This window comes from Lactuca virosa, chromosome 8 (assembly GCF_052849685.1).
Source record: "Lactuca virosa cultivar CGN04683 chromosome 8, Lactuca_virosa_CGN04683_v6, whole genome shotgun sequence".
NCBI lineage: Eukaryota > Viridiplantae > Streptophyta > Magnoliopsida > Asterales > Asteraceae > Lactuca > Lactuca virosa.
Window position 1 is genome coordinate 104,286,720 of NC_136433.1, and position 27,754 is coordinate 104,314,473.

At 37.4% G+C, this 27,754-nt stretch overlaps 1 protein-coding gene across 1 annotated transcript; it reads right to left on the bottom strand.

Moving 5' to 3' along the window:
- Positions 1 to 24,919: 24,919 nt before the first annotated feature.
- Positions 24,920 to 27,079, bottom strand: LOC145133084 (uncharacterized). The gene is made up of 2 exons (XM_079068023.1): positions 26,584 to 27,079; positions 24,920 to 26,351 (listed from the first exon to the last, which is right to left on the bottom strand). The coding sequence occupies exons 1-2, from the start codon at positions 26,835 to 26,837 to the stop codon at positions 25,046 to 25,048; spliced, it is 1,560 nt and encodes a 519-aa protein (XP_078924149.1). The 5' UTR covers positions 26,838 to 27,079; the 3' UTR covers positions 24,920 to 25,045.
- Between the last annotated feature and the right edge of the window lie 675 nt (positions 27,080 to 27,754).

Here is a 27,754-nt window from a genome sequence, read left to right on the forward strand (position 1 = left end):
CCCTTAATTTGTGCGGGTAGATGCGAATGGATAGTCATGGTTAGGGACTTGACTCTTCGCCCAGAATATTCCTTCCGACTTAGGGCGTCTGCTACTACATTGGCTTTACCCGGGTGGTAACGAATTTCACATTCGTAGTCATTGAGTAGCTCGACCCACCGTCGTTGTCTCATGTTGAGCTCCTTCTGGTTGAAGATGTGCTGGAGGCTTTTGTGGTCGGTATAGATGGTGCTCTTTGTACCATACAGATAGTGTCTCCATATCTTTAGGGCGAACACGACCGCTCCTAGCTCGAGGTCGTGCGTGGTGTAGTTGACTTCGTGTGTGTTCAGCTGCCTTGAGGCGTAGGCGATGACCTTACCTCGTTGCATCAGAACACAGCCGAGCCCCTGATTGGATGCATCGCAATATACTACGAAGTCTTCTGTCCCTTCGGGGAGGGACAGTATCGGCGCGGTGCACAAGGCTCGCTTCAGGGTTCGGAATGCTGTCTCTTATTTTTCTTCCCAGTCAAAGGCCACGCCTTTCTGGGTCAATGCCGTAAGAGGCTTCGCAATCCGAGAGAAATTCTGAATGAATCTTCGGTAGTAGCCAGCGAGGCCTAGAAATTGGCGAATTTTTGTAGGCGTCTTCGGTGCTGACCAGTTCTCAATAGCTTTAATCTTGGATGGGTCCACGTGGATTCCTTCTTTGCTAACCACGTGTCCTAAGAATTCGACTCTTCGGATCCAAAATTCGCACTTTGAGAACTTTGCGTAAAGCTTCTCCGATCGTAGAGTTTCCAGGACCTGCCGCAGATGATCGCTATGCTCTTCCTCACTTCTAGAGTAGATAAGTATATCATCAATGAAGACGATGACGAACTGATCCAAGTAAGGACGGCATACTCTATTCATCAAGTCCATGAAGACTGCGGGCGCATTGGTTAGTCCGAACGGCATCACTACGAACTCGTAGTGCCCGTAACGAGTCTGGAAGGCTGTCTTCGGAACATCCTCCTCGAGCACTCGCAACTGGTGATACCCGGACCTTAGATCAATTTTGGAAAAGTATCTCGCCCCTTGCAGTTGATCAAATAAATCGTCTATACGAGGAAGGGGATAACGGTTCTTGATTGTCAGCTTGTTGAGTTCTCTGTAGTCGATGCACATGTGGAACGATCCGTCTTTCTTCTTTACGAACAAGACTGGTGCTCCCCAGGGTGAGAAGCTTGGTCTTATAAAGCCCTTGCTGAGCAGTTCGTTAAGTTGGCCGGATAGTTCTTGCATCTCAGCAGGCGCTAGACGATAGGGCGATTTAGCTACGGGGGTAGCTCCTGGAATTAAGTCGATTCGGAACTCGACTTGTCATTTAGGGGGTAAACCTGGAAGTTCCTCCGGAAAGATGTCAGGGAAGTCGCACATGACGGGGAAATCTTTGAGTTCTTTCGTTTTCCGGCTCGTGTCGACAACATGTGCAAGAAATGCGCGATATTCCTTGCGCAAGTATTTCTGGGCTTGAATGCTCGAGATGATGCGAAGGCTCGTACTGGATTTGTCTTCGTAGATCATCAATGTTTCATTGTTGGGTAAGTTCAAACGGATGGCTTTGTCGAAACACAGAATGTCGGTACGGTGGAGACTCAACCAGTCCATGCCTATGATGACATCAAAGCTCTTGATCGCTACTGGTATGAGATCGATAGGAAACGAATGATTATCTAGCGTGAGGGTGCAACCTATGTAGATTTCGTTAGAACTTTCCGTCTTGCCGTTAGCCATTTCCACGACGAAGGTTTCTTTCAGTGATTGCGGTGATTGTTTGAGTAAGTGTTTAAAGTTTTGATTTACGAAACTTCTTTCTGCCCCACTATCGAATAGAATACAAGCATAAGAGTTATCAAGAAGGAACGTACCCGTGACTACGGTGGGGTCTGCTACAGCCTCATTATGGCCAATAGCAAGTAGTCTACCTGCTCCTCCCGCGTTGCCAGCCTTTGGACAATTTCTTTTGAAATGTCCCACTTCGCCACAGCCATAGCAGGCCTGGCTTGCTCCCGAATTGGGAACTTGGGAAATAGGTTTGGGAGGTGCTCTGCAGAACCGGATGGTGTGGCCCTTCCGGTCGCAATTGGTGCAGTGCATCTCACGGCAGGGGCCGTTATGATGGAAGGCGCACTTATCACACTTGGGTAGATTCCCCGCATATGTTTTAGCGGGCACAGGGGCAGTAGGAGTGGTGGCAGCATGGACAGCCACCATTTGCTGGTTACTGGAAGAGGATTTGACTGATCTACCCTTCTTTTGATCCCTCCGCTTTCTCTTGTTGTCGGAGGCGTGAGTTGGAGCAGTAGTGATGGTTGTGGTTGTTGATGGAGCACGGGGAACTTCATGATCGATAAGCATTTGGGCCAACTCCTTAGCACTTTCGAAGGTCGTTGGTTGTGATGATAGAACGTTCCCACGATACGGAGGCACTAGGCCCCCGATGTATCGCTCAATCTTTTTGGCTTCCGAGGGGATCATGTTAGGGCATAGGGCTACCAGCTCGCAGTACCGGGTTGTGTAAGCTACTATGTCGGAACCCTGCATTTTGAGATTCCAGAGTTCCTCCTCCAATTTCTGAATTTCTCCCTTTGGGCAGTACTCTGTCATCATTAGGTCTTTCAGTGTATCCCAACCCATGGCGTTAGCTGCTACCAGGGAGAGGGCTTTGACATGGCCATTCCACCATGTTAGGGCCCTTTGGGTGAGGGTACAAGTAGCAAACTTTATCTTGCTCCCTTCGGGGCAGGAGCACATTTCGAATACTGCTTCGGTTCTTTCGAACCATTGAGTTAGGGCGAGGATTCCCCCGGTCCCGTTGAAGTAGGTAGGCTTGCAACTGATGAAATCTTTGTAGGTGCATTCCCGAGCACGGGGGTGGGTTTCACCCTGGCTAGAGTTAGTGCCTAGTCCACCTCCACTGGCACCACCGGAATTGACTTGCGCCAGAGCGGCGGTCACGGCTGCAGTCACAGCTGTTTGGAACAACACCGGGTCGAACTGCGGAGGAACCGGCGGTGTAGGTGGTGGTGGTGGAGCTTGAGTTGCGGGAGTTCTCCTGGTTGGACGCTTGCGACGCGGCATCCTGTACTGAAAGGTTACGAAAACGATGACAATAGTAAGAATTGGTTTGTAAACATGATAAGAGTGTTTCTTGGATTAACTCTCTATAGTCTAACAAACAAAGGGAAATGTACTGCTAGGTTAGGGACACCCAAAAGTACAACTTCCCCATCGATTAGATACTGCCAATATTACTGGTATTACTGATGTGTAATGAGTTCGGGAAAGGAAATGACCCATCAGGAGGTCTTACATCAAACCATCAAGGAAAATGTTGGCAGTTTAGTAGTCTAGCTAGAGTACTTCCAAAGTTAGGAATGTTTACAGGCATGTACTCTATTGACTATAGAAAGGAGGCTATTCCTTAATCAGAAGAGAGGGATGAGTTGGCATCTTTTACTGGCGACGGGGATCCTTTGGGGCAAACCCTAAGATCAGCCAGTTGGCGCACAACTCCCTGAAGATGTCGCTCGTGCGTCCTCTGACGTGCTCGGAGTTTCATGACTTCCGCTCGGGATGCGGTTATGCCATTTACGCGAGAGTGGGGAAAGGAAAATTGATAGGCGCGCTAATCTAGGATACTTATATGACGATCGTTATTAGTCGACCCAATATTTGCATAGTGCATACCAATTACATGTAATCAAAGCAGAATAGACCTTCGAATAAGTGACCCTAACTCCAAGCCCACAATCAAACAAGAACAGGAAATGAAGCAAAGGTCACAGATTCTAAGTCTATAACGCCTTAGTCACATGTAACCGTGGTGTATCCACTTAGCAACTATTGCCCTACTAGTAACGACCCTTTTAGTTCTCACATATGTTGTAACTAGAATGCAGAATACTCCTATAGTATTCTTGTTCTGATGTTCTTGTAGCAGTATTGGTAAGTTTTAGACTTGTTGCAACACCACAACCATTCTTAGGCACATGCTAGCCACTCCTAGGAAAATGTAGTTGATCAGGCTACATCCGCCTAGTTTTGGCCATATGTCTCTAAGCCTAATTGTGCTGTTCAACAATCTTAATACTTTTGTTCTGTTCTAGTATGATACTGACCTTTTGTATGAATGAATGTATATATATACTTAGTTAAATATTTTATTATTTAAAAGTATATATTCTTGTTCAGAGTGTTTTAGTCCCGATGTGTTTATAGTTTGTATATCTTTTATGGGTTGATATACTTGATTCACTATAAACAGTGCTCTGATACCAATCTGTCACACCCCAAAACCGAGAACGGCGGAATACGTTCTGGGGTGGATGACGTCATGTACAGTATCATAACAAAGCATAATAGTAAAGACAAGCAACAACATCCATTGCATTAAGATAATAATTGTAATACAAACGTGTTCAGTACAAATGTTAGACACCAAAATACAATCAAAATAAAGTGGAGTCTTATATGTGCTCCGTCTTCTCAAAAGTCGCATCCGTACCTGTCTACTGATGACCTGAGAATACAAGTTATTTTGAAAACGTTTATCAGCATAAAGCTGGTGAGTTCATAAGTATTTAGTGTCATTTCCTGTATAAAAATGTTCACAATTATACATTGTAAAAGAAAGTTTCGGTGTTTGAAAATAGTATGAGCCCTAGAAAACCCTATGTTTTCCAGAAAAAAAGTAGTCTCCACCAAGACCCACTGTTTTGTTTGTTCCTTTGATAATGTACAAGTTTTCCCAGTAGTTATTAGTTTGAAAATATAGTTTGACTCTATCCATGTATAGTAATGAGAAAAATGTTTTACCCCAACAGTATCACTATCGGCCATATGTAATGAAATGCAGACTCCAGGTAGTATTAAATGTACAATACTCCTCAGGGAGTCTGTTGTCTTTAATTCTTAAAGTATTAATTAAAGGTTTGAATGTGAACTCGTACGTAACCATGCTGATTGACGATCGAATCCCTTTGACCCTCCGAGTCATATGTAAATGTGACATTTTGTCACCCCTGGGCCTAGACGGCTCGGACTGTAGCTAGCAGTCGGGATGTGGGAGTGTCTGTCCCGTATAGATCTATACACATAATGCCCGCTCTCCCTCCAGGAGACTCTGGTTACGCGGTGATAGCACAAAGATGTGTCGTATCGAGAGATAGTATGTCACATTCTGTTTTAGTAAGTTCTCTTGTATAGTATGTAGTGTTCTCTTTGTATAGTACATAATGTTCTCCTTGTATAGTATATAGTGTTCTCTTGTATAGTATGTAGTGTTCTCTTGTATAGTAAGGTGAGTTATTAGTAAGGTGAGTTATTAGTCCTAAGTCCTTCAAGTCCACAATCAAACAAGAACAGGAAGTAAGGTGAGTTATTAGTCCTAAGTCCTTCAAGTCTTACTTATATAAATATATTGGTGTAGATATGGTTTGGGAATAAAAATAGTTTAAAAGCGTTTTCGAAAATAGTTTTATAGTGATTTAACACGAAAATGAATTTGGTAAGCATTTGAAAACAGTTTAATTGGCTATATAGTTGAAAATACAGAAAATCCCTTTTTGGTGGTAAAAACAGTTAATAGTGTAGAAAATCCTTTTGGTTGCAAGTTATAATTCACATGCGATTGTTACTATAACTTATTTGGTTCAACTTGTATTCCCCCCCATAAAACAGTTAAAAACATTTAAAAAGGTTCATTTAGGGGTATGAACTCACCTGTAGTGAGTGAAGTGAATGGAAACGCCGGGTAGGATGTTAGGTGTCAAGTGAGGACTTGAACACACACACGGATCCTATGTAACATGTAGTGATGTATAGAGTATCTAATTAGTTGTGTAATCACTAATTAAGTGAGTAAAGGCACTTTAATGTATGAAAACACTTTGTTTCAAGTGTTAGGAGTGCTAAAGGTGGCATCTAAGGAGTGTATGGCCTCACTATGGAGTTTACACTTCACTTGGCCACACTTAAGTGTGTTTACGGTTGGGAGACCATTTCCCCCATGAGTTTACGGCCGTAAACTCATGGAAATGGTGAGTTTGTGTGTCTAGAGGTCTCATGCATCACAAGGAAGGTTCCTATTATCAAATCGAGGTCTTTGGAAGTGATTAGGGTTCAATTGGGTACTCCCTTGGAGTTTACGGTCCTTGGACCACTCCTTGGGAGTTTACGGTCGTAAACTCTAGGGTTTACGGTCCTTGGACCACCCTTGGGGAGTTTACGGTCGTAAACTCATGGGTTTACGGCCGTAAACCCACCTTTGTCCATGTTTGTCCATTTTCCAAGTGTTTTGGTGGTTTGTAGGCCATTCATGCAAGTTCTAGACTCAAATACAAGCCATGCAAAGTGTTTGGAGCATTAAAACACCCTTGGAAGGTGTTTACGGTTTTGGGAGACGTTCCCAAACCGTAAACACATGCATGTTGGGGTATTTGGATGATCCAACTCGAAATAGCATGAATACTAAGCTAGAAAATCAAGTTAAGAAGATTACCTTTGATTTTTGAGGTTTGAAAATGGTGTTCTTGAGCCAAACCCGATTTTTAGAGAGAGAAGGTAGAGAGAGAAAGCTCCAAGATGGGAAAAGGCTCTAAAGGTGGGCACTCCTCCTTTATATATGGCTGCCTAGTGGGAACCCACCATACACTGTCGTTTGAACGGAGCTAAATGTTTTTTTTTTACCGGGTAAACTGACCGTAACCCGACTTAGTTGTATTTATTCCGTCATTATATATTATTTATTTTTATAACTCAAAATGAATTATTTTAATAAATAAAAGTTAACGGAAAATTTTAATAGAACTAACTTTTATTAACGGAAACGGGTTATAGTGACGGAGTAAATTTCGGGTTGTCACACTGTACCATAACCTATCAATAATATCAAAGCAAATATAATTATTATATATAGGGTTAAGTATATATGAATAATTATATAATGAAATTATACCAAAGAAAATCATATTACGTTGTCATTCCTCGCGTATATTGGTTAGACATTAGGTCACCAGTCCGCCAATATGGATTTGTTAAAGATATCCATCTAATAAAATTAAACAATAAGTTAATTAATAAAGCAAAACGGTTATGTAGATTAAGATTGGATGGTATTCCCAACTTAATATTGCATACGAAAGATCCATCTCACTCTAAGATTAGATGTATTGCTTTACATAAGTATACTTCTGGGATAAAAGTATAATAATATAAGTATCCAATGGGCATACTTCTGGAATAAAAGTATAATAACTCTAAATAGAAGTATTGCTTTACACGAGCATACTACTTGAATAAAAGTATAATCAATCTAAATAGAAGTATTGCTTTACACGGACATACCTCTCGGGTAAAAAGAATAATTACTCTAAAAATACAAGTATCCGAGAGCATACTTCTGGATATAAAGTATCAACAATATGTGTCTATAAAATAATAATATTACACATAAGATTATATTGTACTCCATTTGATAGGGGAAAGTCTAAAGAGAATGGTAGTATGTGATAAAAATAAAGCATCGAAATTTTTGTATCTAGAAATAGTAAAATACTATTAGCAGATACCTTAACAATGTAATCAAAATACTTTTATAACTTAATAAAGTTACGCATAGAAAGTATTTTCAAAGATATAACACTCAAACCTATGAACTCACCAACATTATGTTGACGTTTTCAAAGCCACATGTATTCCTAGGAAACCACGAGATGGGAGACTTCACCTCCGAAAGCAGCGGTTAATCGACAAAGCTACCGAAGACTTATTATCATTATAATTATGCCTACCTGTTAAGGCACCTTTTGTAATCGAAATTCTAGTATTTCAGAAACATATTATGAAGTAATATTTTTATCCATAATGGAAGTGATGTTTGTGTTTTATATTGTTTTGTACTGTTCAATGTATGTTCAATGAAAGTGATCCAATATCCCTACGTTGCAAAGCCCGGCGTTTCCGCCGCCGGTCGGGGGTGTGACAAAAAGTTATTAAATGGACCATAACTCCTGCATGACTTAATGAGAATGCCTGAAATCCCATTTTTCCATTGCCAAAATGTCCAAAGAGCATTCCAAGGTGTTCAAATGGTTCTGGAGTTCTTTTGAACTCCAAGAACACAAGGAAAAGGGACAAAAGTGCCAAAACCACACATAATAAGATCTAATGAACTAAAGAACAAGATGTGAACTCTTCACTCACAAAGGTCCGTAAATGGAGTGAGTTTGTTGGATATACACTTGGAACCACGTTACTTGCAACAAAGGACACCTTCTTAAACTTCAAGCTTCACTAAAATGGAAGAAATAAACTTTTAAATCACCAAAATGCTCAAGAATAATATAGATGATGCTAGGGGTTGACAAGGATCGTTTGGGGAGTGATGGAGGCTGATAATGAATAAACCCTAGGGGTTTTTGCCCCTTAAATAAACCCAAATCCCGAGAATATGACATCGGTGAAAGATCTATATGCCCAAGAGTCATTATAAAATGACATTGCTAGATAATATATGATCCTAAAGGGTCACACTAACAACAAGTTGATACAATTGATTATTTATTATAAATTGATTTTAATAAATATTTAATAAACTCTTATAATTAATTAAAAATTATTTATTTCATGGAAATATTAATTTTCAATTGCATGTAACATAAAATATCACAAGATATGATTTCTTAAGTCATGTACATTATTTTGGACTAGAAAGACTCCTTTGTCTTTTAGCTAAAGTTAAAGTTTATATCTTATAGAGAGTTATAAGGATTTTATAAACTTCTCTTCTCTTTTTATACAAAAAAAAGATGAGCTAGTTTCTAGGAAACAAGACACGATCTTATGAATATAATAAGGGAAAGTAAGCATGGATTAAGAGGCATGGGAGACATGTAGGCATTAGGGTATGGAGTTTTTAAAGGGTTAAGGACTCTTTGGTAATGATTTAACTTTATGTAAGCTTTCATCCCTTCATTTTTTGTGTACCAAAACCGTAGCTACCTCCTTCCTCTCTTATTTTTTGTCTATTGCAAAGAAATGTTAGAAGTTACTTGCATGCTTTTTCTCTCTTTAAGTCATATATTTGGATATGTACTCAAAGCTTATGAGTTTTGGACTAGCATCTTCATCAAGTTGATTCATTGTTGGTGTCCATATTAGGAAGAGTTCTACTTACATTCTACATCAATATTCTAGCCTCATCTTAGGAATCATGAAGCTAGAAAAAATTGGAATAAGTCGATGCAAAATCCCCTCATGAAATAATTGTTTTTTCTTGCTAGCTTTTCAATACATATAGCCATTAAAAAACAAAGTGTGTTGTGTCGTACTACTGCGAAAGGATATTTCAAATACTGGGGCGACCCCAATTTTCTTGTAAGGCGTCCAACATATTGACTTCTGCACGTGTAATAAAACCCTCATCGTTATCAATCGACAGACGAAATGAGGGGGGGTACTCATAGTACGATAAGATATTAAGAAACCAATTTGTCAAATTTAGTTACTTACAAGAGAACTTTGCTTATATCAGATATCTCATATTATTATTGTTATGAGTATTTAATAAAAGAAAGAACAAAACGTTTATCTACCTCATTTACGTATGCTTTCCCTTACTGATGTGACGTGGGGAACGTGTTACTGTGTAAAGTTTTATATATACTGAGATCACGTTCTTTGGGGCCACTGTTTATTAGGGTGATCCGTTGAACATTTCCCAGATCTAAATCTAATAAAGTGATATTTATAAATATAGTAATTTCGTCCACACAACCAAGGTACATTTCGACTAAATTTGACTAATGTGACGTCGGGAACGTATTACTGTGTAAAATTATGTGTGTGTATGTGTGTATATATATACACACACGCACTATATTATAAAGTATATTCATTATATCTTGAATTTTATGAGGTATAAGTTTCAAAGTTTTTTGTACAAATCAAATATGCATAAATAAATCATTAATACTTGCCAAAAATATGAAGACATAAATAAGGAAGATTATTAATAAATTCAATTTGTAACAAAATACCAATATCAAAATATTATGTATATGAATTAATTTACATATAGGCAATATAAATATAAGCTCTAAAAATATATATTTTATTTAAAAGTGATAATTTTTTTTTGTTACTTAATAACTAATAATAACATTTAGTAATTTTTTCCCGTAAGAAACTATTCACCAAAACAGCTATTCGTCGTCGCTGCTTTGCGGGGCACATATCTAGTGTGTGTGTGTGTGTATATATATAGACACACACACAGATGTATCAATCTACCCGACAATCACATAGTAATTTTGTCCACATAGCCAAGGAACATTTCCGAGATCTAAACCTAACAAAAAATGACATTTATAAATAAGTTAGATTCTAATGTTTAAATCATAAACTATTTTGTAAATTTCAAATCAAAAACTATTTTGTAACTTTTAAATCATACCTTGAATGGAAAAAGAAAAACATAGACACTCTACTGTAATGTTACGAAATGATTTTCAATGTTACAAGATGATTTTCAATGTTACGAGACGATTTTCGTATGCATTTAATTTCGTAAAAACTTTGCACATCTCATTGTAAGTGAGCTACCACAAATAATTTTCCCACGTATATCTGACACCCAACAAAACAAATTATATTTTTTAAATAACAAATTAGTTAAACACATTAATTTTAGATTCCATACATATTCCATTTACCTCGGTCATCGCCTAGTGAAAACCATTTAACTCTTACATTTTCATTTATCTCATTTCCCAAGAACTCGTCACATAGAATGTACAATAGATAGGATGTTACCATGTTCTCCCCATTAATATAGTAAAACCACTTGGTAAATATAAGCACATGCCAATCTCCAACTGTCAACTACCTGTCTGTTTGATTCAGGAAACAACACTGTCGGGATGATGAAGCAACGAGTCATTTCTTATTCCTTATTTACTTCTGGATACCAAACGCCAAAATTGAACTTGGTTATCAAAACAAAACAGAATCCCTTCACAACCGAAATAAATATATTTGTTGCCAAATAAAAAGTCTAAGTGTTCCTCTACTGTTAGTTGAGTGTCCGGTCTAACCTCCTGCAACATCACCCCATGAATAAATAGTGTGTTCTCCTTGATATTAAGTACATTCACCCACTATTCGAATGTGGTGGACCGGAATAACTCTAGCCTTCTTTCCGTTAAACGTTGTATATGATCTCTAACATTTCTTGTATTGACCTTTGAATTCAAAGAACATTTAAATGCTTGCAATACATGTTACATCAATACGAAAAGTGTTACAAAAAACTAAATCAAAACATTAAAATTTATATGGCAGGATAACAAATTTTTTGAAAATAACCTTAAGATTTGCAGTACCACACCTGTTAAAACTTAGATTTTTCTAGGTCAGATTCTGCTAAAATCTAGATTTTTGTAGGTCATGACATGCTAAAACCTAAATTTTCATAGGCGTTGATTTGAAAAAATCTACATTTTCGTAGGTATAGACCTGCCAAAATCCATACCCTCTAGCGAGAATCTAATATGCATAGTAACGATGTCTAGTTTTCGTCTACAAACATAAAATACGTAGGTAAGATGAAAAACTATATGGTTGAAAACGAACCAAACCGTAGGCCCATTAGATTTCCGCAACCCAATATAGATTTTTGCAGCCCACAATCATATTTTCACAGCCAGCAAGCCCAAAACAACGTCGTTTTATAGTTTTAAAAAAAATCATAAGATACCAATATTTTCGTAGGTGGTGGTATGTGAAAATCATGACTATTTTTAATATTTTTGTAATTTTTAGCTATTTTTTGGAAATTAGTTTGTGATTAAGCTAATTAGTCAATTTCTCTAAAATATAACACATACATACATACATACACATACATATATATATATATATATATATATATATATATATATATATATATATATATATATATAATTATTATATATTAATAGTATGTTTTATTTAATAATTATTTTAATATGTAAATATATTAATAAAAAATTAAGTTATAGTTATTATGTTATGTATGTATATTAATAAATAACAGGAGGTACACATCCGTCTTCTCGATGTGTAGCGATATACAAAAAATAGATGCTCAGCCTGAAATGTTCGATAACAACGTTGAAGTCGTTAATCTATCGACATCATAGTGTAGCATGCAACAGACACGATAGTAGTCGTTGAACTACTAGGTCGGGAGAGGACAACCTCTTGTTCATGCTTCTCTTTCTTCGTTTCGGGGATGGAGGTACGATATTTAACATGTATAAGCAATTTGATTGAAGGGACCGACAAGATGTTCATAAAAATATACAAAATGGTTGTTGATGTATCATAATATCAACCGACTATTTTTGAAAGAATGTCGACGCTATCCTGCTAAGAGTATCCACAATGTATAGTTCAATGAGAGAGTTGAATGAAATGTCATGTCTAATTGACATTCAATGGATTAAAATTTATCATTGTATGATGTCATGTTGACATTCAGTGGATATAGAGTTGAATGACCATTGAACTTTATAGAGTTCAATGCATTGTAGGAAAATTAATTGAGAGTTGTATAAAAAGTAAACTGATGATATGTCAATCTATTAAACTCTAATAAGTTTAATGTATTGTGGATGACTAAGGAGGAACGGGGAGATTCCAAATACCGCCATAACACAACTGAAAAAGTATTGACATTACATTGACGTGAATTATTACAATATATTAAAGCAACATCTGACTGGATGCATAATTAGATAAAAGGTCAGTTATATATTAACACAACCAACTTCATTATATATTCAACATTGGTCACCAAAAGAACTTTTTTTGATTATCGTGGATCCTCACACTCATTATTCTTGTTTTTATTTCTCCAATATCCCCGACTCTAGGCTTATTAGTGCATTAGTTGGCATAAAGATGTACACGTTATCTACTTGGCATCCACATAATGATTATCTATTCATATTGTTCTTCTCCACGCATAAGACTCCAGTGAAGAACGACAAACTCCAACTTCGAAGATAAATGCATATGAAATGGGTTTCATAAGGATTTCGACAAAGAGGAGACCAATCATCAGGTTCCCCGCCCTCACTGGCGATCATATTGGAAAATCTAATCGAATGGACATTCGAGTATACTTTATACATTTTTTTTGGATTATTTGTTATAAGGTTTTACTTTACTTTTTGATCAATGAACTCAATTATGCAGTTCAAGATGTGGTTTTCTTTGTGAAACATGTTTCTGTGGCACTTCCATTTGTCTTATTTGGTTTATAACGTGTCACGTTGCATATAAAGGATATAGATTGGCTCGGCCAACATGTCACGTTGCATATAAAGGATATAGATTGGCTCGGCCAAGACCCAAAGATGTGTCTGTGTGTTTTATAGCTATATTGACATCGTGATCAGAATTATTTATTTATTTTTATTAAACGTTATACATGGTATAAGATGACATGAATGTAGTTCATGATTACATGGTATAAGATGACATGAATGTAGTTCATGATAATTCCCTTCTTGGCATTGACTTGTCTACTTGCCTGGTTTCTCTTGCTTGAAACCGTAGCCACCGTTCCTGTTGTTCCACCAAGGTCCACGCCTCCACCAACCCCAACCATAGTTAAACGGAGAGCCACCAATCCCTGGCCAATACCCACCGCCAGGCCAATAACCGCCGTTGTACGGATATGGGTATGGTTTACCATAATAACCTCCTCCATCTCCACCGTATCCTCCACCACCATCTTTTCCATGTCCACTGTCCCCTCCATCTCCATGACCACCATCATATCCTCCTCCATCCTCATGGCCGCCATCGTATCTGCCCCCATCTCCTCCATCATGATCTTTTCCATGCCCACTGTCCCCTCCACCTCCATGACCGCCATCGTATCCTCCACTGTCACCACCATGATCTTTGCCTTGCCCACCGTCTCCTCCACTTCCATGACCGCCATCGTATCCTCCACCGTCACCACCATGATCTTTGCCTTGCCCACCGTCTCCTCCACTTCCATGACCACCATCGTATCCTCCACCATCTCCACCGTGATCTTTTCCATGTCCACTGTCCCCTCCATCATATCCGCCACCTTTTCCATGCCCATCCCCTCCTTCGCTTCCATGACCGCCATCATATCCTCCACCATCTCCACCGTGATCTTTTCCATGTCCACTGTCCCGTCCATCATCTCCACCACCTTTTCCATGCCCATCCCCTCCTTCGCTTCCATGACCGCCATCGTATCCTCCACCATCTCCACCGTGATCTTTTCCATGTCCACCGTCCCCTTCGTCATGTCCACCACCTTTTCCATGTCCATCACCTCCTTCACTTCCATGATCGCCATCATATCCTCCACCATCTCTACCGTGATCTTTTCCACTCCCACCATCCCCTCCACCTCCATGACCGTCATCACCATGATCTTTTCCATGTCCATTATCTCCTACACCTCTGGAACCACCACCACCTCCACCACCGCCACCTCCATTGTCACCACCACCTCCACCGCCGCCGCCACCACCACCACCACTACTACCGCCGCCGCCACCTCCTCCACCTCCACCTCCACCTCCTGAACTGCTACCATATCCGCGTGCCTTTCCTCCATCTTTTCCATCGTCATGTCCTCCTGTGATCACAACGCTCTCTTCTTGGTCTTTAACAACTACCCTGTTGTGCTCATCATGCGCCTCATTCTTTTCCAGAAGTTCCCTCGCACTTTGTGTTGTAGTTGTTATACTCTGGAACACGATCAGAAAGATTGCTAGACTTAGAAGAAAGGATTTATGAACTCTCTCCATTTGTATGCATGTATGGTCTAACCAATGTGGGGACTTGATTTATATACTACCAGAAGTGTGAGTAAATCCCCACTTCCTTAATTTTACCAATTAAATTTACACAGCTCATGGGTAATTTATTTACTTTGATACGAAACAAAGTATATTGTTCTTTAACAACACGAATCTCCTAAGCTCAATTTTGGAGAAAAAAAGTTGCTTGTATCGTAGGATCAATATATATATTTAAGAGTTTTGTGTTTCGTGTACCAATTTTTTTTAACATTTATAAGTGCGAAGAATTTGCTTAGGAATGTGAAAAAAATTGTTGAACATATGCATTAAGTTTTTTATCATTTACTTTAAATAAATCGATTTCTTTTGTTTTTACATGACGATATTTTTTCATCTTAAAATGAATAAAACGTCTTGATACGTACGTTGTTAAATAAAAGTCTTAGACTAAAAATTATAAATCTAAAATATTTCATAAAACTTGTGGACCAAATTCAGTTACTAATATTTCATAATGGTCCGAGTCATAAAAGTAATCAATTTGGTTTGTAAAACATACTAAAAAACTTATATTTTACAGTGACCATTTTAAGAAAATTTAGTTCCATATATACTTCCATCCCTAAATTAATTTAATCAAAATAAAAAGGATTTTCGTGTCGTAAATGATTAAACCTACTCGTCATTTAATACATTCTAATGAAAGCCAAAGTCTGTAAAAGAATAAATCTTCTTTTGGAATGACCAAAGAAACCATTTTTTATTTCTTGATTTATTTCCGATGAATTGATGGATGATCTCTAACTTTATAATTTTCATATCTTTAGGTTATTGCAAGAAATCTAAAATATTAAACTAAAAAGGGCAATTATATATATATATATATATATATATATATATATATATATATATATATATATATATATATATATATATATATATATGAATTTCAAGAAAAAGATATTCGAAATTGAGATAAATCTATTTAAAGTGTGTTTAAATCTCAAGTAAATACCACTAAACCACCGTAAGGTGGAGGGAGTCGATACGAGATGAGACATTTTTGTGGGAGGTACCGACGGTATCACATGAAACACCATTCTCCTCCTTGTGGTACCACATATATTCATGCTTGAGTGGGTTCACTTATCTATTCATCATTTTCTTAGCTTAAGCATTTATTAGTTGTAAGTTATGTTCATATATTTGTACAAAAGTGTATGGTTAAGACTTAAAGAGAGATGTGTTTTCAAGTGTTTATAGGTGAGAGAGTTGGAAGTAAGAGCCGAGAGAAATATTGATGTGACGCTACGTGACATGAGGAGTGGGAGGGATGAACTCCATCCACTCTAAAACACTAGTAGTAAAGTGGACGAAGGTAGCGAGCTTTTTCAGCGGTTTGAAAGCGGTGTCAGCAGTATCGTGGGCTACACTGTCCTTAACTAGTGACATACCGCCAAATGTGTAGACAAACAAGTTTCTTAACCCACTTGAAATCTTCTTTTTTTTCTTATTCGTGACCTCGACTATTTTTTCAATTTCTTTTTTTATAAATTACCTATACAAACAACAATCTACCACTCCATTCCAACTCTCTCCAATTCCGTTCCAACTCTCTTCAATTCCATTTTAACTCCCTCTAATTTAATAGATTCATCATTTAGTTCCGATGAGCATCCCATCAGGAAATATGATATGTAAATGGAAGGTTTTTTTCATCGGATGTTATCCGATGTTGAACCAAATAATATTCAACTTTTGTCAACACTATTTCGAACTATACAAGCACTTGTTCGGAATACTGCAAGTTTAAACATAATTAAGAATTTAAGAACTCTTGTCCGGATAGCGACATAAAAACAATTTATCTGAAATTACTTTGCGGATAATGCAATCATTGGCAACGAACATTTTCGAAAAAGGTTTCAGTTGAACAAACACTTCTTCATGTGTATTGTTGGTGATCTAGAAAGAAATTATCCATATATCATCACAAGAATTAGCAGGAAATGACGTCGAATGGAATTTTGGCGTCCCTAAAAAGTTGTTTTAGGATTTAATTTACCGTTTGTTGTAGTATGTTTTATAAAATAAATGTTACTTTTATTTTTAGCTTTAACTAGAATGATCTTATCCCCATTTTGCAGGGACCAAACATGCCAACGTAAGAAAGTTTAGGGACCAAACTTGACCATATATAAAAGTCATGTGGCCAAAGTCTGAAACCCAAAAAGTGTATGGATCAAACATGGCAATATACAAAAATCTAAGGACCAGAACTGCCAATATAAATTGCGAAAGTCTTATGGTCAAAATCTAAAACTCAAGTTTTAGGGACCAAACGTGCCAATATATAAAACTTGTTGTGGCCAAAATATGAAACCTTAAAATATACTATTCATTTTACAATTGTAATTAGTATATATAATAAATTTGTAAATTTTATATTAGTAAATGTTTAGTTTTGAAAATATAAATAACTAAATTATGTGGGTTGTGAGAATGAGATGCATAAATTTTTGAGATGTGAGCGAAGGAGGTTGAGAGTGGAAGAAATGAACTTCCTCCTCGAACCCTAATAAATTTTTATAAGAGAAATTTATAAATTTAACCAAAAATATTAATTAGTTTTTAAAATATCCAAAACAATATATATATATATATATATATATATATATATATATATATATATATATTCAACACTAACCACTAACTTCCACCTGGGAATTTGGCATCTTTACCTATGAATTTACTTTAGACAAAATTGCAAAATGGTCTCTGTGGTATGTCAAAACTAGCAACTTTGGTCCAAAGTGAGTTTGGCTCGCAAGGATGGTCCAATAGTTTCGTTTGGGAAAATGACTTATATGGGTAACTATGTTTCAAAATTGTTCAAAAAATATCATTCAAGTTTGGTGTGTCCAAAAAACACCATCCAAGTAAAGCATTTGTACAAAAAACACCAACGAAGTATATTCTTTGTTCAAATTTGACCTTGTGGTAACCGGCAATTACCGGTAAAAAAATAAATAAAGGAAAAAAAAACAAGAGGAAATGATTCAAAGAGATAATTATGTTTCAAAATAGTTCAAAAAACATCATCCAAGTTTGGTAGGTTCAAAAAACACCATTTAAGTAAACCTTTTGTACAAAAAACACCAACAAACAATATGTTTTGTTCAAATATTACCCACCGGTAACTGGCTCTTACAGGTTAAATGATGATTTGGCTTAACTATTATGACATGGCATAATAATTATTGACAAAACAATAAATGATATATTCCTCCTTTAAAAATCGATTTAGGGTTTCTTCATGAACGAATGACTTCTTCTTCTCCTATGATTGCTCTTCTTCTTCTAAAGTGATGATCTCGAACTCAACCAACTGGTTCCGACTCTGCTACAAGGAACCAATCGCCTTCGATTGCATCTTGCAATTTTAGGGCAGTCTTCGATGATCAATCCTTCTATAATGATTCAATCCGTCTCATGATCAAGTTCATCTCCAATCATCCATTGTTTGGACCTTTCGAATCGTTCACTGATGTGGTTCCCATCTCAACTCTGTTCAAATGTGCTTTCTCGGCGTACCGACCACTCAATAATCTTCAAGAAGTTCATCTGAACTTGGTGGATGATTCTTTGGTCATTTTGCCCAAAGACAAGTTTCTTACTGCAATCAATCTTTTGGTGCATCCCTCAACCAAGTTTTTCTCACCAAGTGTAACAGACATTCTCTCCACACTATACCAGATGGGATACCAAAAGAAGCTCAAGGGAATAGGTGAGTTCAAGAAGAACCAGCTGCCTGCGGTATGGCAGTTTGTATGCCATTTTGTGATCCGCAGTCTGTCAGGAAGAACCGGAGGCACAGACAATATGGGCCTCAAATTACTGAAATTAGTATGGAGCATCTTCACAGGCCATGATGTCAACTACGAGCAAATCTTATGGGATGATTTCCTTCAATACATCCCTAAGGAAAGTCCAAGAGAAAACCCCACAGAGCTCACATTTGCAAGATTTTGGGCTCTCTGCATTTCAGATCTTTGGTCGAGGTCGCTGTCTCAATCAAAAATAACCTCAAAACCACTAGATAGCTAGGGTAAGTAAGGGTCGAATCCACGACGAGTTTGTGGTCAAACTTGTGCTATAGTAGTCAATGAAAAAGAACTAATACTTGCAATTGTCACGAATTTAAATTAAAGTAAAATAAACTAAACAACTAGAGACTTCATGTTGCAAAAGGTTGTAAAAAAAATACTATGAATGAGAAAACAAGGTACTTCCGGTTCAGTTGTTCAGATGGTTGGACAAACATGTTTTCTTCCCTTAAATTCCAATTTAATTACCTAGACATAATTACGGTTGACTCACATTCAATATATAATTATGGGCATCCAAGCTCAACTACAAGGCCTCTAAGGCCCAATATGACCCAAGAACTCCCAACATGGCCTTAAGCTCAAAAAATGACCTGCTACAATCAGGTAGGCCCGAGGCCTAACTTAAACAAGTCCATGCATATGCCAGTATATGCTGAAGCCTCTGCGATCCGGATGTCGAGCCAGTACGCCCGGCGTACTCCTAGCGTACGCCCAACATACTCGGCTAGGGTCAAGAACCGCCAATCTTCCGAAGGTCATAACTTCTTCATGCTAAGTCCGATTTCGTCATTACTTATATCCACGGGAGCTAATTTAGGCATCAGACAGCCATACCGAGGGTTATGGCCTTCGGATTGCGATTCTTAGTGTTACCTTAATGCTAAATTAGATTTCGTCATTCCGGTGTCCAACCGAGGGTTATGGCCTTCAGAAACGAAATCGCAATCTAATTTGGACCCCGACATAGCTCTCTGATGCCTAAATTAGATTGTGATTCTTAGTGTTACCTTAATGTTATGTATGATATCTCTTTTTTGCCTTACTTTACTCTGCCTCGGATATCATGCCTTTGGGGTATTTATAGGCTGCTCGTTGGGTCATATTGGGCCTTAGAGGCCTTGTAGTTGGGCTTGGATGCCTTTTGGGGCTTTTTATGGATTTGGGCCTTAGGGGGAGGGAGGCCCATTGAGGCAGGAGTAAAGGAGCCCTTTTTTCCTTAAGTCAAGAATTAGGGTTTGGGGCTTGAGTTTGAGATCATCACTTTAGAAGAAGAAGAGCAATCATAGGAGAAGAAGAAGTCATTTGCTCATGAAGAAACCCTAAATAGATTTTTAAAGGAAGAATATATCATTTATTGTTTTGTCAAAAATTATTATCCCATGTCATAATAGTTAAGCCAAGTCATCATTTAACCTGTAAGAGCCAGTTCCGATGGGTAATATTTGAACAAAACATATAGTCTGTTGGTGTTTTTTGTACAAAAAGTTTACTTGGATGGTGTTTTTTGAACATACCCAACTTGGATGGTGTTTTTTGAACGATTTTGAAACATAGTTACCCATTTGACTCATTTCCTCTTGTTTTTTTTCTTTTACTTATTTTTTACCGGTAATTGCTAGTTACCACAAGGTCAAATTTGAACAAAGAATGTACTTCGTTGGTGTTTTTTGTACAAATGTTTTATTTGGATGGTGTTTTTTGGACACACCAAACTCGAATGGTATTTTTTGAACGATTTTGATACATAGTTACCCATATAAGTCATTTTCCCGTTTCGTTTTGTTGCAAGTTTAGTCCAATTTCCTATGAACTTTTTTATAATGACGGATTTGCCCTTATTATTTTATTTTCTATTTTTCTTTTATTACAACAGTTAAAAAACAATTAAAAATAATACAAAATCTCTCTCTCTCTCTCTCTCTCTCTCCCTCCCTCTCCAAAATCATTTACCTCTTCAATCTTCATCCACACACACATGTTTTACTTCTTCTTCTTCTTGCATACGCCTGTTACCTCAAAGGTACCTTCTTTTCATCTTCGTATCTATCTGTATCTCACTTGCTACCATATACCAATTCTTTATGGTCTATTTTGTTCCAGATCCTCATCTCTTATTACGACTTTGATTCTATATGTTTCGGAATTCCTCTTTTTGTTTTAATTGTATATGCTGAAAATTTATCTGAGATCTATTTTATACTCATCTTTGGAAAATAAATTGCTTTACCTGGGACAGGTCTACATAGTTGGTATTTGTTTTCATTATTAGCTGTTGTGGTCTTTGGGTTTTAGTTACTTACTTGGTCACATTTCAACCGTTGCGGTAGACTAGATTTCTCATTCATATACTGTTATCTAACAAATTCGATTGATTTTGAACAGGGAGTCTTCTTTTTTCAGGATCAAAATGCAATTAAGAGTTGTTCCCAGAATCAGTGACCCAGAGAAACGAGATTAGAGTAAACAACATCTTGGAAGAGTTGTTGTTCTTCGTGAGTACATTTATATGATACTTCTTCTTTCCCCGTTTTGTGTAACCCTAAATCGATGAATCTTTCAAGCCCTAGAGAGTTTTTTAGCTTCAATCTGACCTCATTGCTGTGTTGTTGCACACATCGGATATAACCAAAATCCAATAATTGCATTCCGTTTCACTCACAGGTGAATTGTTACAAACGCCTAATACGTATCATCAAAATGAACTAGTTTTCGATGGAGACGATTTAGGCTCAATCTGAACCTGCTTCACCGATCTGAATCTCCCTCTTCTTCGATTTTGCATGATGGTCGCTAAGATTTTGTTGCATCATGCGTCTGCGTAATGGAGTTATGACCTAGTTTTAGGGATGACAGAAGGGAAACGGGAAAGGGGAAGGTGGGTTGGCGTGTGGTGAGATTTGATAGCGTAGGTGCCTTGGAGTGACCGGAGATGCCTTGGAGTCGCCGGAGTACTCGTGTTGGCGGTGATACCGGTGGAGAGGAAACACACTGTAGAAGAAATAGGGGAGGGAGACGACGCGTTTGGGTTTATAGCTTATTTATTTTATTTTGTTTTATTTTTAATTGTTGTAATAAAAGAAAAATGAAAAATAAAATAATAAGGGGCAAATTCGTCATTATAAAAAAGTTCATAGGAAATTGGACTAAACTCGCAACAAAACGAAACTATTGGACCATCCTTGCAAGCCAAACCTATTTTGGACCAAAGTTGCTAGTTTTGACATACCACAGGGACCATTCTTGCAATTTTGTCTTTAGTTTATTTGATTGGGAAGAGGCCCATTTTCGGCCCACGGTCCAACAATAGTGAGTAGTTATAAAATACAATTTTTTTTCTAACTTCCCAGTTAGGTGTGAAGTTCTCACCTCCAACTTTGATTTCCTCTACGTTACTTGCGATTTCTTTTGCTAAATTCTTGATTTTTTTATTTATGTTCCCAATAAAGTATGTAAGTTTGACTACGGTTTTGTTGCGTTTGACTATGATATCTGACATCATGGAGTATTAATCCGTACAATTACACTAGATTATATAGAAAAATGATGTAAAAATGGTTAGATTTTTAGTTTTTTTTCGGTTATTTTATGTTTGTATTGAAATGAGTTCTAGTGAATATATCGTTGTCCTTGTAACTGGCAAGATGTGGGAGATAGTTGAGAAAAACTAGAATATGTTTAGCAAAGTATTCATCTTCACCCGTTTATAGGAGCTGAGAGTTTTTTCGAATATGAAAGTGTGAAAATGAAATTGATTTCAAAAAAACTGAGATTTATATACTTTGGCCCATGGTTCAAAAAACGGGCCACTTCTCAGCCCAATACGGTAACCTCCCAGGTGGAGGCTCTAATTTCCCAGTTGTTGCTAATTACTTGTGAAGTTAGTGACTTTTTTCAGAAAAAAACTATTTTTCACTATTTTTTAAAAAGTAATTAAAGTTTTTGGCTAAATTTACAAATTTCTCTTTTTAGAACTGTTATAGTTAGTTCATCCATTATTTTTAATAAAGCATTTAAGATTTATTCGATACTACAACAGTGACCCATTTCGACTCTTCACTTTTTAAGTCTAGAATCATATACTAAGGACCTCGTTCACTTGAACAATTACTTTGATACCAACTTGTAACATCCAGAAATTTGATATAAAGTGCACCCAAAAATTTCTTTAAATATTAAACATCGAAGAAATATGCCCGCCTCCTCCACCAATGGGAGGGGACAAAACAAAAGCTCGAGTAAAAAACATGAATCGTAAGGACATAAAATTTAAAAAATATTAATGGTTCAATTCATAAATAAGAAAAATTAAAATAAAAATATCAAATTTATATTCATAATTTAGATATATACAAAATTTATATTTATAATTTATATATATACAAAATTTTAAATATAATTACACAAATTGTGTGTAACGTTTTTTGTATATTGCAAATTTGGTAAAAGAGTAAAATAGTTATTTCATAAAAATCTAACAGCTGAAAAATTAGTTTTAGGGTAAATTACACCAATCGTCCCTCGTGCATATGCCAGAAAGCGTGTTTAGTCCCTAATTTCAAAAATTAACTCAGTCTCTTATATGGTAAAAAGGTGCACGCTTCATCCCTCGTTAGTTTAAATTTGTATATTTCATCCCCTGTGATACATGAAATGACTCAAATGCCCTTTGTAATTTCTTTTTCATTTATTTTGACATTTACGTTCTTTTTAATTATTAATAAATATTTTAATTAAGATTATGGGTCCACCTAGCTACCATCATCACTTGAAATCTACACCACCAATAGAAACTTGCACAACTACCATCGAAAATCTACCAACACCTTGTACCACCCAACTCCCCGGTTCAAAGCTCAAGACCACCACCCTGCTTCCATCAAGCCACCTTTCACCTCCTCCTTATACCACATGTTCAAAGCTTAAGACCACCACCACCACCCTCCTGTACAAACACCAACAAACCAAAAAAAAAAACCCATTCGAACACCATCTGTCACCGCTCCATCATCACTACTGGAAAAATCCACCTACACCCTCAAACACCACATCTGCCACCTCCATTGCTATCAACTACCACCAGCAAACAAAATTAAAACAATAATCTGATGTAACAATCTTAGAAAAACCACAAACCTAAATCTACTCGAATTAGGGCAAAATTAGTTTGATTAAATCCAAAACCCAAAATCATTTTGCTCAAATATAATCAGAAGAAACACAACCCCTAAATCAGAGTTTGAAGTTGGGTTTACTGTGATGGTCTTAAGAGAAATCAAACCCCCACCGGAAATCGACACACAACCCCTCGCATACTTCGGAAAATCAACTGATATCGACACACAACCCTCGGGATCCCCTATCGGAAATCAACACTAAGGTGATGGAAAATTTAGAGTTGCAGGTTTTCGGTCGACAGTGTAATCGTTGAAGGCGACTTCATCGTTATCAACGTCTCTCGTTAGAATCCAATTTACAGATACAAAGACAGGAGAGATAACATAGTTATTTTCCACAACGATGTCGATGGATCTAGAGTTGTAGAGTCGTAATAAGGTTTTATCTTCGGAGAAGTAGTGAGAGACGGAAGCAGAGTAGAGAGAGGCAGTCTGCCATTTTTGTTTCAGGTGAGTTTGGGGGGACGAAAGGAAAATGAGGAAAGGGAAGGGGGAGGTCCGATCAAGTGGAGATATTTATTTATTTATTATTTTCTTTAAATTTAAAATTTATAAACAAATAAAAGAAAATTGAAAAAGAAATTATTAAGGGCAAAATAGTTTTTTTATGTACGAAGGGACGAAGCACGCAAATTTTAAGCAAATGAGGGACGGTCCGAGTTAATTTTTGAAAATAGGGACTAAACACGCTTTCTGACATATGCACGAGGGACGATTTGTGTAATTACCCTTAGTTTTAACTTTAGAATGAGCGGTTATGAAATATTTTGTCTTGTTTATAATTACAAAACTTCAAAGGATCAATGAACATGTCAGAAATAAATATACAACTTATGACTTATGAACCAGTATCATTACAAATCACAAAATAAATAAAGAAATCCTTATGAACAAGTATCTTTACAAAGGACAAACATATAATTCTGGCTTTCCAAATTCGTCACAAAAAATTTACAATTAAACTGATTAGATGGAAATGCAAGAACATATCCCAAAAAATTAGATTTATTAAATCTTTATCTCAAACTGCACATTTAGAAACTAGTTACAATATATAAAAATGAGACCAAAGATATTATTTAAAAAAAAAAAGTTTTTATTACCTCAAAACGACATTAAAACGCCCATTTTGGTGAAGAGTGAACCGCACTGGGCCTACTACGAGACCTATTAGCATTAGGCCACTGCTCATTGTTCCGTTTCTTCATAATCGAAGACACGGTAGGGCTATAATAGTCATTACTCCTATGAGAGGTTGCCCCTTGTGAAAAGACCTTTTTACCCTGCTGAATATAGCTTCTCTGCTTTTCAAGCGACCTCCCACGAGCCACCGTGTTCCCCTGAACCGGCACCCATTTTCGGTTGTAGTTTACACAGCTTTGGCTCCTCCCAATCCCAACTCCTTTCTGACCAAAACGCCCTTCTTTAGGACTCGGGTAGTTACGGCTCTCAGCTGTTTCAGCCGAGTACATCGTGGTTTCCCCTTCACTGATATACCCATTTTGCCCCTCTGACACCGACACCTCACTCTTGGGCCCGGTCACCGAACCCATCTCCGCTTCTGATTGCTCTTTAACCACCGGCCCAGATGGTTTAGGATTAGGATTAGAAATCTTATTGGTCTTATTCTTAGGAGGGAAGTTGATATCCAAAAGCTGAATCTGAGGGGTATTTTGGTAATTTCTGAAAGGACCCGAGATCAATTTTGGCGACTCGTATATCTCGGGTGTCCGGATTCCTTGATCACGGGTCGGGGTTTCACCTATAGAAGAACTGGAACTGGGGTCCGATTCTGGGTCCGGGTCCGGTTGGTCTTCTGATTTTGAGGTTATGTTTTCGGGTTGGTGAGGATCGATTGTTTTAAAAACTTGTCGCATAGTGAAGGAAGTACATGATTGTTCACTTTTTTGACCTGTGGACATTAATCGAATGAGGGGTAATTTTGGTTTGTTTACCAAATCATCCAGGTTGCCTTCCCAATTTTGGTTTAACCAATCACAGATTACAGGAATCGGGATTCCAAATTGCAATGGGAGATCTTTTTTCCATGATGAAGAAGATGATGAGGTGGTGGTGGTGGAAGAGGATTTTGTGTTTGGGGAGGTGGCTAACTTCATAGGGTCACAGACCATGAACGAGAGGTTACCTTGTGGGTCGAACCCGGCCGAACCGGGGCTCCATGTGACTCCATCGGTGCAGACCTTTATGAGATTGTCGGTTGCTATCACCACCTTTGCTTCACCAACAGTTAGCTCGTTTTTATCGGTGTAGCCTAGAATATAGACTATGTTACCCAGGTTTAGACCTGATTTACAACAGGTTTGCAGGTAGTGAGGTTGCTGATTTGGTGCATTTGAGTCACCATCCATGGAGTCTACGCCCACTATTGTTAGATCCAGAACAGAGCTAGTTATGTAAAACCTGTTATTCGATTCGATGGTGTGTGAGCAATTAATTATAAGTTATAACGATACCATTGTTCGAAAAAATGAGGGGAGAATTGAATAAATCTAGTTGTTGTATCAAAATTGAGCTAATTCCATTAGATCTGGCGATCTACCATCGCCAATTTCTTGAATACAGATAGTACACAACACATACATATATAACATATTAACATCAGACCAATTCGACGCATTAGCTGCATAGATACCTGTGAGGGAAAAGGGAAGCGCCGACACCGTTTTGAAGCCGGATCTCGGCGGCCTCGGCGGCAGCTACCGACGGAAGGATGGCGTGTGTTGTAAGGAGAAGGTTCCGGTGGATAAGGAATCCGGTACCGGAAACCAATCCGTCGGTGAATATTCGAGCCATAGCGGGACCTTTGCCGGAGAAAATGGAGGCTTTGGTTCTCTCCGACTTTCCTCCACCATTACAAAAACACCATGACTCCCCTAAAACCCTCATTGCTGCTTTGAATCCTCAACTGTTGACCCTTCAGAAGCAGGAATGTAGGGAAAACATTTTGGGTGTGACAAGGAATGAGTACATGTGAAGATTTTGGCTATGACGTTTTGTGTATGCTAGTTGAAAAGAGCTTCTTACGGGTTGTTAATGGTGGCTATGGGGGATAAGGAAGGGGACGAGAAGCTCATGAAATTCTTAGAAGGGAATTGAATGCAGCACAAGGTTTCAACGTTCAACCAGCTAATTTAAGGATGAAATGATGAATTATTAATTATAACGGTTTTTATTTTTTATTTTTTCCAAAAAGTAAAGCAAAAGTGAGTTTAATAAATCAAGCCTAAAATCTAACTGGTTGTGTTTGATTTAGTTCCTGATTTTCCATTTCTCAAAAAATCGTTTTTCGTTCAAGATCTTAAAAGAGTATATATTTAGTTTGGCCAGTTCCAAACTGTGTTTTATTAATATGATTATTATATATATATATTAAAGTTGTGGAAGAAATGAATAGTAAAGTTGAGTAACTTTGTCCAGGTTTGGTCCTTTGATTTACATATCCGGTCCCTATACTTCTTTAATTAATTTATTCATGTCCTTTTGTTTATGTTCCATTCAACTTCCCATTTTTTTGGCAGAATTGGTCCCTGTATTATTGTTGGAAGTTAGGAATACTAAATTTGGATTTTTTTTGGCAACTTTGCTCATTATTCTTTACCCATTTTGACACTTTTGGTCCTTGCAATCAATATTTTTACACTTTTTTGGAACCTTTTAATATTTAAAGTTTGGCCACAAAACTTTAACGGTTTGACAACTTTGATCCATTTTCTAAAAAGTTGCTAATTCCTACCCCTTTAATTCTTTAGCCATTTTCACACTTCTGGTCCTTACAGTCAAAACTTTTATATTTTTTGTCTGGG

Bases quoted from the DNA above. Each gene is read 5' to 3' on its own strand.
- LOC145133084 (XM_079068023.1), bottom strand. From the start codon at position 26,837: ATGAGGGTTTTAGGGGAGTCATGGTGTTTTTGTAATGGTGGAGGAAAG. The intron at 26,352-26,583 runs GTATCTATGCAG...ATCGAATAACAG, and splicing joins GCTTCCCTTTTCCCTCACAG to GTTTTACATAACTAGCTCTG.